At 30.2% G+C, this 17,329-nt stretch overlaps 1 protein-coding gene across 3 annotated transcripts; it reads left to right on the top strand.

Annotated features, from left to right (window-relative positions):
* Nucleotides 1-14,767: 14,767 nt before the first annotated feature.
* LOC119685055 lies at nucleotides 14,768-16,675 on the top strand. 3 transcript variants are annotated; one of them, XM_038099242.1, is made up of 2 exons: nucleotides 14,768-14,874; nucleotides 16,161-16,675. In XM_038099242.1, exon 2 carries the CDS (start codon nucleotides 16,193-16,195, stop codon nucleotides 16,628-16,630), a length of 438 nt encoding a protein of 145 aa, XP_037955170.1. In that variant the 5' UTR covers nucleotides 14,768-14,874; nucleotides 16,161-16,192; the 3' UTR covers nucleotides 16,631-16,675. The 3 variants fall into 3 exon arrangements, with proteins under 3 accessions (XP_037955170.1, XP_037955171.1, XP_037955169.1); XM_038099243.1 differs by lacking the exon at nucleotides 14,768-14,874 and adding an exon at nucleotides 15,008-15,116 and having other exon boundaries at nucleotides 16,164-16,675; XM_038099241.1 differs by lacking the exon at nucleotides 14,768-14,874 and adding an exon at nucleotides 15,008-15,116.
* The last annotated feature ends 654 nt before the right edge of the window (nucleotides 16,676-17,329 follow it).

Raw genomic sequence — 17,329 nt, 5'->3', positions numbered from 1 at the left:
GCAATTACGAGATTTATAAATAGTCTAGAATTGTTTTAATTGTGCCTTTAGGCGCACTATAGATCTTTTAGGTTGCGGTGCATTCATATTATTTAATAAACTTAGAAATAAGTTATAGTGTTATATTGCATTTTGAGATTATAATAATATGATGTATATAGATAATCTATATATGATATAAAGTACAATTACTTATATATCATAACAAAAAATTGTTCAAATGAAAATATGTAAACATGCAACAAGTTTTTCATCCATACTTCCCCTTAACAGAAAATTGAATAAACTCATCGATTAATTCTACTTAGAACCCCTTTAGGCGTTTGCTTTAATGAAATACATTGTACCTAAAAACATCAACAAACGTCCAATTAAACATAATTTTAACACAAACAATCCCCATTTGAAATGTATATCCTTTTCGCTTAATTTGCATTCAAAATAATTACATGTTAATTGCATGTTTCACCAAGACTTACTTGCCCGAATTCGGTATACGTAAATTGAAAGCAACAATCTATATAAGTGCTATTATAATAGGTTTGTCTTAAGTGTGATTTAATAAATTTTTGATTATACGTAGAAGTACCTTATTTCAAATTTAATCATTTTATATACAAGAAAAAAACTATACAAGTATATATTATATTATCGCGCCTACTAAAGTATTTATGCCTGCCCAACTTTTTGGTGTACTATCTACCTTTGCAGCATAATATATCTCTCCTGCTAGGGTGTAATGAATTATTTGTGCGTGATTTATAAAAATAAATAACAGAAAAACCACAGTTAAGGAAAAGCATTGTAAAAATATTAATTACACATTCAACTGATAGATACACATTAATTCCACGTTGTTTACTGAAAACTGAAAGCAAATATGCATTTCATTAAAGTTGCGTTTATATGCGGATGTGTGACCACAAGTACCGACAATTTTGAAATTGTGCGCGCAGTGCCTTTCTTCCTAGCCAATTCTTTTATGTATTGGTTGCAATGCGATGTGTTGAGTATCAGCCTGTTGCGACGCTTAGTTTATATTTCTTGACAGAATTAATAAAATTAATATTAATTTGAATTGAATTATTTTGTGTTGCATCGGAGAATTCCTAAAAATTTGAAAATTTGTTATAAAAACGGAATTTTGTACAACGAAACATTCAAAATAGTGGTGGCTGAGTCCATAGTCTTTTTTTAAACGTAATTAGCTGCCGTTAAGTCTTAACATAACGATGCTCTGAGCACGCGGTTCAGTGTAAAAGCTTGATAAATAACCCCACAGGTATTCCTCCGATACAAATTGAAGCAATACGTTTGGATAGAGTTTCCTCTTTGAGAGAAAGCTAGGCCTATTTTACACCTTTACTGTTTTTGGGTCACAGCACCTAATTGGAAAATGCGACTCCATATCAAATGAAAGTTACTACCTACTGACTTTGGGTTTAAATAACATTCACAAGATAATCATTTTAAAGAGGTTAGCGTCTATTGGTCAGAAACTTACAGAAACTATAAGCTCTGACATCTGTGGTAGGAGATTTGCATCTCTGACCGGGTGCCGCTACTATTTATACTCCAAATAGCTTGCTACTATTTATACTCCAAATAATATCGTGTAGTATCTTTTGAATTTTAATTGTGTATCTTATTTCAGAAATAATTTAGTCCCTTAATTTAATTTAGTCTGTAACGATAGTATATTTTTATAAGTACAAGTTAATGAAGTGTATAAGCGTTTCAAAAAGGTTTCCCAGGTTTTAGGCGATACAATTTTGACCTTTTAGGTATCCACCTACATATCTATATAGAAAGGTAGTTGCCAATTGTGACACACATTATGATATTGACATTATGTTGAACCAATATGATATCACTGCATTGTGTTAGAATACTTTCAGCCATCTAATACATCCAGCGGTAAAAAAATATAGAAGAAACCTCACACCTTCTCTACTTTCCAGTACAAAAATTATAATTAAAAAAGTTGCTTAAAAAAACGAACACCTTACGGTTCATCCGATGTGATTTTCTTAGCGGTAAAAAACTGTAGAAGAAATCACACCCCCTCTACTTTCTAATTAATTTTTCTTGAACTTATGAACAAATTCAAAGTACAACGATTTTTTTATTAAATTAAACTGGAAATTAAGGAGTCATAAGTGAATTATTTCAAAGATAGTACTTGATTGCGAAGGAATAAAACTTCTGCTTATTTTTTATCATACCTCGTATTAATGATCATGTCAAATGGACTTTTGAATCAAGGGACAAAGGTGAAAAATTTTTGTTTTTGACACTTTTTTATTAATTACAAAGCACATCAGATTAATAAATAATTTTAATAACATTTATTAAAAATTGTCGCTTAATAAATAAATCAAACACTTATTTCGTAGAGGTAATAAACAAAATTCTTCACTTATGAGTGGCTCAAAAAGTGATGGAAAGAACACTAATAAAACTGTGGAAAAAACTGCCAGATTGGCAGATTTAAAACCAAGCGATGTCATTAAAACATAACGAGCAATTGGATAAGGATAATCCACTATATAGCAATATGGAAATATTTAGAGGAAACCTGTGTTCAACAAGGATCGAAAGTGGCTGAAGTACGAAGAAACATGAAACAAAACAGTAACATCAACTGAAAACTTTATATCAGACTCCTAATATGTACTTATATTTGTTTATGTTAAATAAAATTTTAAAGCTTTTGCAATATTGATTTTACGCCATATAATAAATAATTAAAATAAATCTTTGTATAAGTTTTATACAATTTATTTCGTGCTTAACCGCAACGAGTTAAATACTTTCTTCCATAAAAGTAGCAATCTTCTGCACGCAAGGATCTTACCTATAATAAAAACTCTATAGAATTCAATGAAAACATAAAATAAATAATAAGGATAATAAAAAATATATAAAAAGTACAAATATTAAAAAATATATATACACTATAAAAATCGAAAAATGGGTTTGTGTCGTGTATCCTTGCGTTTGAGTTCATTTAATTGCAGTGCTTCACACACTGCAACTTTGTTTGGCATAAAAATGTTATGTTTAATTGACAGGTTGGCTGCCATTGAGTGTATCATTACAACATTTAGCAAATAAAGGTTAAGAACATATATTTACATTCTAAAACAACATAGAAATGCAGTTAAAGGACATTTACATTTCAAACTTTGAAGTAGTAGAGTTTTATTTGAGGTGACATCTATGACAACAAATCTTTGTGGCTACATGGAAAAGGTTTCCTTAAATTCTGTAAAGACCAAATCTTTAGAAAAAATCTTTATTCTTATTTAAAATATTCTATAAAAAATTTATATTTACTGAATATTTAATGAATACTAATTTTGTTATTGTTTTATGTGGATTTTGCAATTTTATGACAACGTGAGCCCACAACTATATCTTGGTTGTGTGTACCATACTTTTGAAATATACCTAACAAGCGTTTTTCATCAATAATGCGAAGTCTAATTTCGATTTAATGAGCATTATATATTCCTTTATGCATTAACTATTATAAGTCTTTACACAAAATACCGAACGATTTTAAATGTTCTTTGTGTCCATGCCTGAGTTCACACAAACAGTTATGACGCCATTAACGTCCTCCTGGTTCGTGAGTGCTATTAAATATTTTCAGAATAAAAAGCGCTATACACCCAATAAGACATTTAATACAAATAATTCAAAGTTCGTCATCCATAAAATAACAATAATTGATTTAATATACTCCTTTGTCTGTGGATATATTAGTTATTAATTAAAATTTAGAATCCGATTATCACTCATATCAATCGGGGTATAGTAGTTACGTAGTTGATCTTCAGTTAACTTAAAATCTTTTATCACAAATCAATTTTTGTTTTTTTTTTGGCGTTAGATGGAGAGCATCAAAAGCCACAGTGTGAGACTTGAATCCACTAAAACCACCTCTTAGAAATGAATAGAGAAGATCCAGAAAGTAATGGCGTGCCGCAGGTTGGGCTGTCACAGAGAATGTGACTGGAAGTCGCGTCTGCTTTTAAGCAGAGTCGAGAATCTATCTCCTTGACAGACCCATTTTGTTAAGGTGATAACGCAGTTCATTGTAACCCGTTAAATATACTACCAAAAACCTCAACTCTGTTCTGCTGAAGCAGGATACCTTAACATAAATGTAGGGATGAACTAGCTCTTTAGCCTGACAGTGACCTGGAATATCGCACCAGTAGTTTATGTAAAATAATATATGTATATAATATACTTTAAATTCAATTGTATTTTTTTTTTCAATCAATATTAGTACAGAAAATCAAACTTTTTACTGAAATTATTTTTACTATGCAGCATTATTTATACAAAATTTAACACCTGCAATACATACTGTGTCTTTCCGAATTTCTTCGAAAAGATTTTTTATTCAATACAAACTTTATAGTTGCCCCTGTTAAACAATGTATAATCCACACAATTCCATAAAATATAAAATTTATTTATTAATAATTTATATACTTTTTTAGTACTTCCATGTTTCACTTTAGCACGCGATAAACGCATTTGTAAAAACTGTGGGGCGCAACATTTAATTTCGAGCCTTTATTTCCTTTTCGAAGAAGTATTTCCTTCTCTTTGGAACAGTGTTAACCCTTGTTTGTAATATTGTAGAATTGTTTAAGTGGCAGAAAAATTTATGGCATTTACTTTGATTTATTCACAACAAAACGTTTAGGAAACAAAACTTCAAATTATTTATTGTTTATTTGCTATTTTGCTTTCATTTATTTTTATTTACTTTAAGACTGTGAAATATCCTTTATTTTACATATTTGAATACGATATTTAAGAGTCAAAATGAAGTTAAATTCAATACCATAATAGAGCAGAAAGGAAACTTAAAATAAAATAAATAAAAAAAATTAGGCTAACATTGGGAAAAATGAGATTTTCAGTCAAAAAAAAAACCAAAAATATGATTTTATGACTCTATAATTTCCGAATATTATTTATATTTTTATAAAAATATGAAAACATTAAGATATGTATAAATATTTGACACTAACGTATGTTTAATTGATCAGAAAATAGAAATATTCACTTAAACCTTTAGATTAAAAAATGAGATACAATGACTACATTCTCTTTCTGGATAAAATTTCATTTGAATCCATATAATTCAGTAAATATTTAAAATGGATATTTAAAATGGCATTCTACATGAGAAATGTGAAAGGAATGACATCTGCGTCCTTACCAATGACTGCTTGATGGATGACAAAGCTATAGCTAAAGTTTACTTAAAAGAATTAAAGCTAACGTGCACTCTACACCTAGCATAATATGTTGCCGTTTATCAGGCGGAACTTATGGTGGGCTCACATGCTCTGGATCACCTATTAGATTGTCAGGTATATCAGAAAAAGATTTTGATAGCGCTAAACAATCAAGCAGTTATCAAAAGTATGCAAAAGACACGCATAGTCAATAGCTTAGTACAAGAATGTGTCACGAAGTTCATGGAATGTACTCATGGAAATAAGGTAACAGTCATGTGGATTAAAGGACATATCGGTATGGAGCAAAATAAAAAGACAGATGAACTTGCAAAACAAGAATCAAGCCATAACTTCTGCGGCCTAAAGCCCAGAATACCATTGGGCTACAACATGACTGTAGCCTATATCTATAAGTGGATAACTTCATTTCATCTTAACAGATGGAAAGAAATGGGTACTTGCAGATAAACTAAACTCATGATGCCGAAACCGTTGGCTAGGGTGGCGATAAAAGTTCTTACCTATCCGCGGTGTACCCTATGCTGGCTGACCTCATTGATTACTGGACATGGAAACTTCAAGTATCACCTCAAAAAGATAACTCTTGTTGAAGAAGAAAAGCAGACAGCGGTGCATATATTGTGCCAATGTCTAGCACTGGCAAGCAGGAGGATGACAGGGTTGGTGATGACTTAGCAGGCAACCTCAAGCCAAATGAGCAGTTTGCAATAACAAAAGATGTAGTTATGCGAATGTAAACCTCTCTTGCTTTAACTCAATAACGACATCCAAGAATCGAAGGACGAAAAAGGACCTAAGTCGTTTTGCAGTCTACTTCGGCTAATCCTTTACTACAGTGGAGGCACTTGTTGAACGGTGCGTTGGCCCAACGTCCCTTAATATATAAAGTGAATAGTCTACTATTTTTACATGTTTATTTTATTTTTCTTAATTAAAAAGAATATTACTTTAATATTAGTAAAAAATTCATATGGATGGCTTAACATTTTTATAGATTTTTTTTATTTTCTTAGATTAAGGAAGCATCTTCTTCATTAAATTGATTTTTAACGTCCATTTTGATGAACGAAACTAATTTCATAATATAAATCATTATTTCGAGAGGTCCCATAATCGAGAGGTATTTTGTACAGTTTTAAATCACAACAGTAAAATTTAATTATATATATGTATATCATATATCAAAGTATTTCATAACAAAAATTCTTATACATAAAAGTTCAGAACGTAAATTTAAATATTTAATTTAAACATGTCTTTCAAAAGTTCTTCATGTGTAATATTATTTAAAAATTATTTTTATTTATATATTGTAAAATTAGAAGCTCAATCATTTATTTTAAAATTAATTAAATTTTCGTATCATATTAAAAATACTTTCAAAATAAATCAAAAACGTTACAAAAAAATTTTATAGAAAATGTCTTTTTTAAAAGGTAAAAATAAAGTGTATATAACTTAATCAAAGTTTTATCGAAGGTTTCCTTAACCAATGACAACTTTTTTTTATAGGATTACTGTAAAGTTCCATTTTTCAAAAAACATTGGGTATAATTCAACAGAATTATTTAATCTTTTGTGTTATGGGACAGATTTGGTTTATTTTCTACTTCAAATGTTATTTCTTCGAAAGAAAAATAAAAACTAATACAATTCTAAGATTGCCCAAAATATTAAATAAAGTGAATCAATCGAATAACCAGACACACTTTTGACAATTTGTGTCAATTTTACAATCAAAAATTACACAAACCGCAATTGAATTAAAGTTGGCCATCCCTTGTCTCCAGGACGATTTATTTAGTTTGTGATACTTTCCTTATTTGTAAACCTTGTAGCAAAGTAGATATGTACACTTACGTATATATATAAGTGTATCAAAAATAATTTAAAGAATTTGTGTTTGTTCCTTCTTATTTATTTTTTCCTAAAGTAAACTAATAAATAAAATCCATTTTCAAGTTTCGAATTCACTCAACTTACTAACATTTTTATTCCCAATACACTAATGTGTGACACAAAAAATTAATTTTGTCAATATTATTGTAGACACGACAATGATAACAAACCTTTTACTATATATTCTATATATTCTGATTCATGTTGGAGTATATTTAACACAAAGTGTATCGGCAATCATTCACTTTCATTAACATTCACTATAAGTAACTAGAAAAAGGTTAAATATCAACATAAAAACCTATAGTATAACTAATCATAATACAAAAAATTTTTAAAAATATTTAACTTAATAACTATTACTTACAAAATATCATGGTAAATTATTTCTTTCAGTATAAGAAATAAATTTCATAGCTACATTGAAGATTTGGCCATTTTTCATGTAATTACTTACATTGTGACCGAAAAGTTTTCGGGAAATTTTAAATAAAACGCAAAATTCTTAACCTTCATCAATATTTATTTTATCTCCTTCAAAATATGCTCCATTAGAAGCGATACACAATGCCAACGTTTCTTCCAATCATCAAAACATTTTTTATAGGCGCTTTCCGGTATGGCTTTGAGTTCCCTCTGCGAATTCTGTTTTACGTCTTCTATGGATTCAAAACGCGTTCCCCTGAGTGGTAATTTGAGTTTGGGAAACAGGAAAAAGTCACACGGTGCAAGATCAGGTGAATACGGTGGCTGTTCGATGGTATTTATTGAATGTTTGGCCTTAAAATCGTTGATAATGTTGAACAAATTGAGGTGAATCGGAACAAGCCGGGCGTTGACACGTCGCATACACAAATTGTCCACCAAAATCAAACGAGCCATCTCACGACCGATGCCTAGCTCTCGTGCTATCTCTCTAACACTCACATGAGGATTTTTGAACACGATTTCCTTTGCCTTTTCAATGTTTTCGTCGGTGGTAGAGGTCGAAGGTCGTCCAGAACGCGGCATGTCTTCGACGGTCGTACGACAGTCCTGAAAGGCTTTGTACCACTCATAAACTTGAGTTTTCGATAAAACTGATTCCCCATAAGCCTTTTGTAGCATTCGCAACGATTCTGCACACGAAATTTCGTTCGAAAAACAAAATTTGATGCAAACTCTTTGTTCAATATTTTTTTCCATTGTTTTTTTCGCAACGCACTACTGAGGTGAACTGGTTTCAACAGCTGCCGTAAACGAACTGTCCTGACAGATCGCGCTCATTTTTGGCATAAGTAATTAAGGACAGTGCTGCCAAACTACATAAACTTAAAATATCGAAAAATATACAGCGCGCGAATTTTAAATGAGAATTTCCGAAAACCTTTCGGTCACAATGTATTTACTGGAAGTTCAATTCTTACTCGCCAGCCTAGCATAGATAACAAGTGTTTTTATTCGCACTTGAATGCCCACTTGGCAACACTTAAATCTGAAAGACAAATAAAATCAGTGCCGTTTCCCTGAGCACGGATTATGATATGGTATGTCTCCTACGCTCTGAAGCTGTGGTGCGTGAATGGAATAATTTTGGTATGAAATTACATCCGCATGTTTATCAAGCCTGAAATTTTGCCTTAATTCAATTTTTCACTTCCTTAGGCTTCCTCATCGAAACCGAATGCGTATTAAGCTTAACATGTACAAGGAAAGCAAATCAGAAAATAAATATTAATATTTACCAAACAAGACAAAATGCCATGATGAGTTCGAGGACACTGAGAAGATGACTCACACCAGAAAGTAAACATATTTTTATTTACTGCATATTAAAGTTAACTTATTTTTTTGCTTAAATAATTTTTTCTACAGTTTAATTTTCTTTAATGTATTTATTTTTGATTTTTAAATAATATTATTAGAATAACGAGTATTTAAAATTCTTATTCTTTAGAAATAAAATTAATATATATTTAATGCCAATTTCATTTTCAAAAAATTGTGGAAAGTGTTCGTTCCTATGATTTTTTTAAAAAAATACAGTTTTATTACTTTTATTTCATTTAGAAAAAAACAATACAAATAAATACTCATATAAGTCTCAGAATGGTTACAGGCACCTCGTGAAGGTGTGCAGATCTGACGTCAATTATTGCTTAGTCTGATGAAGTGATAAACAATAATCCAGTCAAGGCGTAGACAGACGTCATGAAGAAACCTCGCAGTGAATAAAGAGTAAAAGTGCTCAAGTGCCCTGACTCAACTAGCCTCAACATAATAATAAATTTCAAGCAGTTTTTACTAAAAAAATTCACAACTCATTTAAAAAGAAAGAGATTTTTAACACAAACTCAAATTTTATTTTTGTGCAACAAGATGGAGAAGATTGCCTACACATCTGGCGCCCCGGAAAGTAAGTGCCCGAATCGCATGAACTAATCGTCTCCGCCTCATTTCTAGAGACATTATCCTACCCTGGGACTATATTAGTATTCCTTCGGGGTAGGGTCCCTAACGTACATTAAAAACTTTTATCGGTGTAACTTTTGTCGACGCCTTTGCTTCACTTGGCAAGCATTGTAATTAGTCTTGGAGTGTTGCAACTGCTTATTCGAATTGCCTTCTGTCGAGATCTCCGTTTTTTAACTTCAAAATATTATTTTAAATCATTGCTATGCGATCCCCGTTTGTTGTGTTTTTGATTATTTATTCTGTCAACGTCCTTGGCCAGAAAGAGCCATCTTGAATTGCTTTCTCTTCTCATTCGGGAAGCCACTTATTGCACTTAAAGTATGTATGCTCCACATTATTACCCTTAGTAGCGCATTATATGCAATTTGTTGAGTCTACTTTGCACATATGTTAGAGATAGCTTTTGAAATAGTCGTGACTAGACAGGAACTGAGAGCTATTGAAGTTAACCTCTCCGAAATTCTTTGCTACCTAGTTTTTCAGTTTTACAATGAGCCTTGGAATCCATCGCCAATGATTATCTAAGACCCACTGTTGTTTAACAAAAACCATGTACTTCAAACAATCAAGTAATGATAACGTCTTCATAACATCATCATAAGTTGATACATTTTTGCTATAAAAAGATACATGTACCTCAGCTCTGGCTGCACAATTAATATCTGCATACAAATTTTTAAGTCTTTGTCGGGTGCCCTGTTTTAAGACAATTTCATTGTTTCTCTAAAGTCATCGGTCACTGATAACCACTTCGAACTCCCTGGAGAAAGCTAATCTTCTATTCATCTTATCAAAGATCTTAAGGCATGGAGAATTCAGACTTCATCTAGAATCTTGGTGTCTTCTGAAGATTACATAAATAAGGAAGCCTTAGTGCGGCAGTGGTGCACTGGCACTCGTAGTCCTTTTAACCGTAAATGTTAAAAATAACTTCATACTCTTTTGAAAAGCAAGTTATATAAAACTGTGACTTAAACAAAAATTATTAACACAATGCATATTTATATCTCAAGTCCTAATTGTGAAAGGCTTATAAATTGGCAAGAAATTAAAAAATACGTTTTCAAGCGAATACTTTTTGTTAAAAATTTATTTATTTTTTTTCTGAAAGCAAATCTCGTACCGGTTCACATAAAGTTTATTTCACATCTGAATTTTTCTCATATGATACCCGAACTTCAGGTAAAAATTAAAAATTTTAATTTGCTTCTCTTTGGTTGACAACTTCCATTGAATAATTCTTCCCACGGTGCGTATGAGTGTCGTTTTTGCTGTTTAATGTCGACTATTTAGAGTAGAAAAAGTATTCAAGATTCTGAGCTGTTGAATACTTGAAATAAATTTTTAAAAATGTTTTTATTTAGCTTGAACGGAAATGTGTGTACCAGAACCAGGAGAACATTTAATAACGTCAGCAATATATCAACAGTTACTCTTTGTGCGTAACAAACAAAACATTAAACCTTGTCGTCATGAATGCATGATATGTCAAAACACTGCCTTTATGGCAAGCGTTCACTCCATTTTTTTAATAAAAATACATATTTTATATTTTATACCGGAAGTGGAAGACTGTATAATGTGAGGTATTTTTTGCTGTAGATAATAAAAATATTTCAAAATTTCAAAACAAAGTTTGTTGACAATTTTTCTTTTTTCATATAATAATTTTAAGCGTATGTATTTTGTTTTTTTTTTATTTAAAATATTTACTTAAGTATTTAGATACTTTTATCTATAATTTTAATACTGAGTGCGGAAGAAAATGAAAGTTTATATACAAAACACAATTTTATTCACATTTGTCACTTTATATTTTAATCCCAGATGAGAAGGATGCCAACTGTAAACATTTATTCAACATATAGCTTTTAATAAAGATATGGAAGTGAAATTTCTTTTATTTAAAGGGAATTTTTTTAATCCCCACACTTTTATAAACTCATTCCGATAAATTTAAAAGTAAAGCATATATAACTAACATAATAAACTTCAATTAATTTTATACTTCAATAAATAAAAATATTAAGCAACTATAGAACACAAATTAATTAGATTATTTTGAGCTAAAAGTAATATGAAACCAATTTACTTTCACGTATAGCAGAGATTGTATCTAAGCAACGTAAGAAATATCTAAAGCAACATCCTCTTACTGTACGTGATAGCTGAGTTCTACACGTCTAAACATTTCCTTCACTCTGATTAAAATCAATAGTTGAGGTGTGGCATATACAATGATGCTATTTGTAAATTTTATTCCTAAGAGTTTATATGGTTACATCAAGTCTGTTTTATTTTATATAATTACAATACTTCTCAGTTTGTGGATTAGAACTATTTGGCACCATTTCGACTTTAATTATAGTTTGAGAACACATAAATAAAATATGTAATTCAACATTAGAAACTGTAGCAAAAAGTTGAAGCACATAAGTTTAACATATTCTTATCATGGTATATTCCAGCCATGTTCTATCTTAAGTTTTGATTTATAACCTATAATCCAATTTAAATTTTATTATTTTCAGTTTTTTTTCTTTTTTTTTTGCGGCAAGGAGGAGTGGAATGCCTACGCACTGACTACAATCCGGCAGCCCGGAAAGTAAGTGTCCGACTCTCATGGACTAAACCAATTCCCCCTCATTCCTACAGACCTTGTCCTACCCTGGGACTACGTTAGTATTACTTCGAGGTAGGGTCTCTATTAGTCATTTAAGACTTCCCTCGGTGTGACCTGCGTCCAGGCCCCGCAACTACTGCAGGTGTTACTGCAGGTTATCCTTCATCTGTGTGTAATACATCTGTTTTACTCCAGCTGTCTTCTGTCAAGGTCTACTTTTTTCAATCTTAGGATCTTTTCAGCAAACATTTTTACGCGATCCCAGTTTGTTCTATTTTCGATCATTTTTTCCGTTACCATCCTGGGAGAGACGGTAGCAACTTGCGCTGCTAGTGCTTCTCGTTTAATTTTCAGTTTAGCTTGTTATAATTTTTTAGATATAAGAGTTTTGCACGATTTTTTGCTATCAGTACGAAGTGACTAGCAAAGGTATACTAGGTGGATTAAAAAATACCTGACTCCACAACAGGTGGCAACGCCAGAACAAAATCAATTATATTTTGTATACTTTACAAGTCTTTAACGACAGCTGTGGAAGTTTCGACTTCATCAGATGATCCAATTTAAATTTTGTGACTATTTAAACTATAAGTTCTTAATATATGTGAATATGTTTTAAAAGTGTAATGTTCTAATTTGATTGAAAACCATTCAATTGAACACAACTGAATCCTTGTTTGATAAAATTTTATAAAATAAAATGATTCATTTTGATGAAGATATGTTAATAATGACATGTCGTCATCCATAATATTCCCTGTTGATAACAAAATAAATAATTTGACATAACGATGACAAATGGTCTGTAAAAATTTTAAAAAGGTTAATAATTATACCCAACTATTGTACGTTCTCAGTCATATATAAATTATACTTGATTCAATTTTTTATTTGCGCAATTTTTGTTTATAATAATTAATCACTATTATCTTTAAATCATTAATGAAATCATCAATGTCAACACTTTTAGTTAATTTTGTTTTTTTTTACATTTATTGTAAAATTCATCGTTATTAAAAATTGCTAATAAATGATATATCACTACAACAATTACAATTGTATTTAATGATTCATTATAAATTTATGCAATAATTAAAAAATATGTCGTTTTATGTTCTATATTCAGATATAACATAATTATATACCTACGCATAATTTTTATGATATTGAATAACTTTCCTTCTTTATGAAAAAGTATCTTTTGTTTATTAGAAATAAATTACACAAATTATTTAATATTTTTATTAATTGCCTCGGTTTTGATAGAAAAATATTATGGTTTTATAATGAAATTGTTTAAATTTAAAATTAAAAATATATTAGAAGTATTTACGATCTCTCGTAACAAACTCGGTACCCGAATAACAGTGCAAAACGATATTAAAAAACATTTCAAGTACCCATTTAATGAGCTTTTTAGTTAAGATCGTGAATACTTTTATGGTGCTATGTCAAATTTAATAATCATTTATTAAAATTTTAATAAATTCATATTTTATATAATTCAAATATATCCACCTCAAAAACGAAGTCCCTAACAATCTCGAGACAGCCAACAGTCGCCAGATCACTCGGTCGACCGACGAATATGGCGCGAATGTTAAACGTCTGACTCTACAGAACCATAATAATTTGATATGTCATAATTTTGCTTAAATATATCCAACTTAATTGTTGTAACAAATTTAATCCTATAATAAAGAATAAGAAGAAAAAGAAAATATTAGTTTAATGGTATGATGTTTTATTAATACCATTACATTCATGTCCCATCTTTGTGAATGAAATTACACATTTCAAACTTATGGGTAACATAATATACTAATACGAATTATGGCACACCATACACCAATTAATTTTGCCTAAAAGATCAATTTTTCAGATTAATGACGAATTTTGTTTCTTATTTTTTTCAAGTCTCACACTGTGAGCCTTGAACCCACTAAAACCACCTCTTAGAAATGAATGGAGAAGATTTCCATAGCAATCTGAAAACTTCTTTCCAGTAATCAGGGGAGCGAGATGAGAACAGATAGGTTTAATATCTAGTGGACTACGTTCATCTAAGCCAGAAAGCATGAGCGTGAATCAGAGCTATCCAAAGCACAGCCCGTGGCTAATGTTTGTGTGACCCACGACTTCTTTTTAATCTACTACAATTATACAAATTTTCTTTTAATGTACTGGTAAAACTACATTATTTTATTACAACGTAAGAATTAAATGTACAAAATCTATTCTCAGAATGAAAAAATATATTTGCTGATATATTTTATTCAATATACACATTTACTTATTGTATTAACAGTACGTTATCGGGGCTCTGCTTGATAAAGAATTACTCTATATTTACTTTAGCTTCGTGGATGCTTTTTAAAACTAGTACATCAATTGCGGTTAGTAGTTTCTCAACCCATATACGTTATGGCAAAGTGTTCTTTGCTATATTTTCTTCAATTAGTTATCGATTTGTTTTGCAAGTCTTACTTTAGTAATTGCTACCACTAACGTAATATATATCATTAGTGATTGATATTTTACAATACTTTACTTGAGTTTCATTCGCCAGGAAGTGTGCATTAAAAGATCTATTGGAAACCACATAAGGTAAGTAAGTATGCATTAAAATATCTAAGGGAAAATGGGTTAATTATATATAATATATAAAATTTTAATGTAGTAATATTATTTGATTTTGAACACTAATGCATTGCGTATTCAATAAAATTATATAAAAAAATAATGTGTTAATAGTAAACAAATTAGTAAAATGTAACAATAGAAGAATTTGCGGAGCGTCTTTTTGTACAGTGCCGAGCGGATAATTACGACTTTGGAACAGGAAAGTTGTAAGTGTAGGATTAAAGTTCAAAGAATACAAATGTGTTCTAAATTTATGAGTATTGGTTCGATGATTGAAGAAGAATTCAATGAGGCTTTTAAAGTATTATAATCGGTACAAACTTAAAAAATTTTAAAACCTACAAAAAGAATTAAGAAAATTCAATATATTTTCATATATGCATTTGAAGCATTATAGCTATCTCCCTCTTGTAAATGTCTTATACATATTGTGCGAATAGAAAAGAAAGAGAGAAACAGAGAAGAGATATAGTTTTTTTTTTTATTTTTTTCTATTCCTATTTTTTAACCAAAATTTTTTTTATTAAAAAAAATAATTAATTGGAATAGACTTTAAAAGTTTTGTTTTATTTTTTATTAAAACAATATATCGTTTAAAAAAAACGTTGGTGCTTTTGTAAGAATGGCTTTCATGTACTATCTATTAACTTCCAATTATCCTAATTATTAAAGAAACTTTATTTATGCGTCGATTTAAAAGTTTTTTATATAAACCTTTAATAATTTTATTATTGGTATGGAATATGGCACAGCGCCGTCGGGTCTATTTTGCCCTTTCTGGGTTTAGAGTATGTCTTCAAACCCTGTTGAGAAGTATAGAATCTACTTTACAAAGTTTAATTGCATCTTCCGTTAGGGTATAGATTTCCAGAAATCTATTGCGTATGTCCATTAGCGAAAGGCATTCTAACAACTCATGGGTAACTTTTCCTTTATTCACAAAATCTATAGTTTGCTTACGTGCATACATCCAGTCTCGTAAGGTAGTATTTCAGTTTGCAGTTTAGATTCTGTTTAGATACCTGTGGTGATTCTAAGTTTTTCTTTTGTCTATACAATTCTGGTACCTCTTAAAAGATACTATTGTGGAGTAGTACATTATATTACTAATACCAACATCATACCCATTAAAACCTTGCACAAAAAAAGTATTATTATATTATCTGTTTTATTTGGTTTTTATTATAAACTATTAAATATTTTTCAACTATTTAGTTAAATTTAAAAACTTTAAACTGTATTTCTTACAGCAGCATTACTGTGTTTATAAAAACTATTTACGATGACTGATCCAATGCAAGTATTACAATGTGCTTTGGAGTATGAACACTCTGGTGAACCTGAGGCATCTATTCCTCTTTATCAAGAAGCAATCCGTTTATTTAGTGCAGAAATGGAAAAACAACCTACTTTGGCCCGGCAAGAGTTATACTTTAATTTCATACTTAAATACATTGATAGAATTGAACTGATAAAGAAAAACCTTAGCGTAAAGACTAAAAAGAATAAACCACAAGAAGTAAACACTATTGATGAGAACGCATCGGATATATATAACATAATTCGTGCCCCATTAGACCTTACAATACCGTTCAATGAAGGTGAAGTAGAAGAAGATGATGAAGAAAATTCTTCATGTATTACATATTCTCCTGAATCGGCAAATAGCGATAGGACTCTTAGTGGTTCTGACTTCAATGAATTAGATTTTTTGGATTAAAACTTCTCCTTAATTTATTTTCAAGCAAAAGATAAAAAAAATATGTACTTACCATATAATAAAAATAATAAATTATAAAATTCGTTTTCATCAATAATATTTGCTTGTATTTTTTTTTACTGTTTCACGGTTGCAATGGCTTCTTGATTTGACGGAAAGTGCTTTCCACGAAAAAATTGTTTGAAGTTTCTAAAGAGGTAAAAGTTAGATGGAGCCAGTTCTGAAGAATAAGGTGGGTGTTCAAGAAATTCGTACTTTAATTCGTATAATTTCACTACCGTCAAAACACATATGTGAACCACTACATTGTCTTGAAGAGAAATGAATTTTATCACCCGTATATCGCCAGGTTTTTTTTCAATTATTATTTTATCTAACTGATCTAAAAGGTTGCAATAATATTCAGAATTTATTATAGTCAATCAGTAAAACTCCTTTTGATTCCAAGAAAATAATGTCATAACCTTTTTTGTCGATCTTTCTGATTTCACCTATTTTGGAGCTGAATAACCAGCTTCAGTCCACTGTAAAGATTCTTATTTCAGTTTAAGATCATTATGGTAGACCTGGATCTCATCCGTAGTTAAAAAACGACGAATAAAATTGGCTTTATGCTGCTCATAATGCTGCAGGTTACGCTGAAAATTTTCTTTTTGATTCAGTTTTTATTGAATTGTCAACGAATGCGGCACTAAATTT

Source organism: Teleopsis dalmanni, chromosome 2 (assembly GCF_002237135.1).
Source record: "Teleopsis dalmanni isolate 2A chromosome 2, ASM223713v2, whole genome shotgun sequence".
Lineage (NCBI taxonomy): Eukaryota > Metazoa > Arthropoda > Insecta > Diptera > Diopsidae > Teleopsis > Teleopsis dalmanni.
Note: the sequence above shows the minus strand (reverse complement) of the source record. Positions and strands in the feature narration are given on the sequence as shown.

Excerpts from the sequence above, each read along its gene's own strand:
- LOC119685055 (XM_038099242.1), top strand. The coding sequence starts at position 16,193 with ATGACTGATCCAATGCAAGTATTACAATGTGCTTTGGAGTATGAACAC.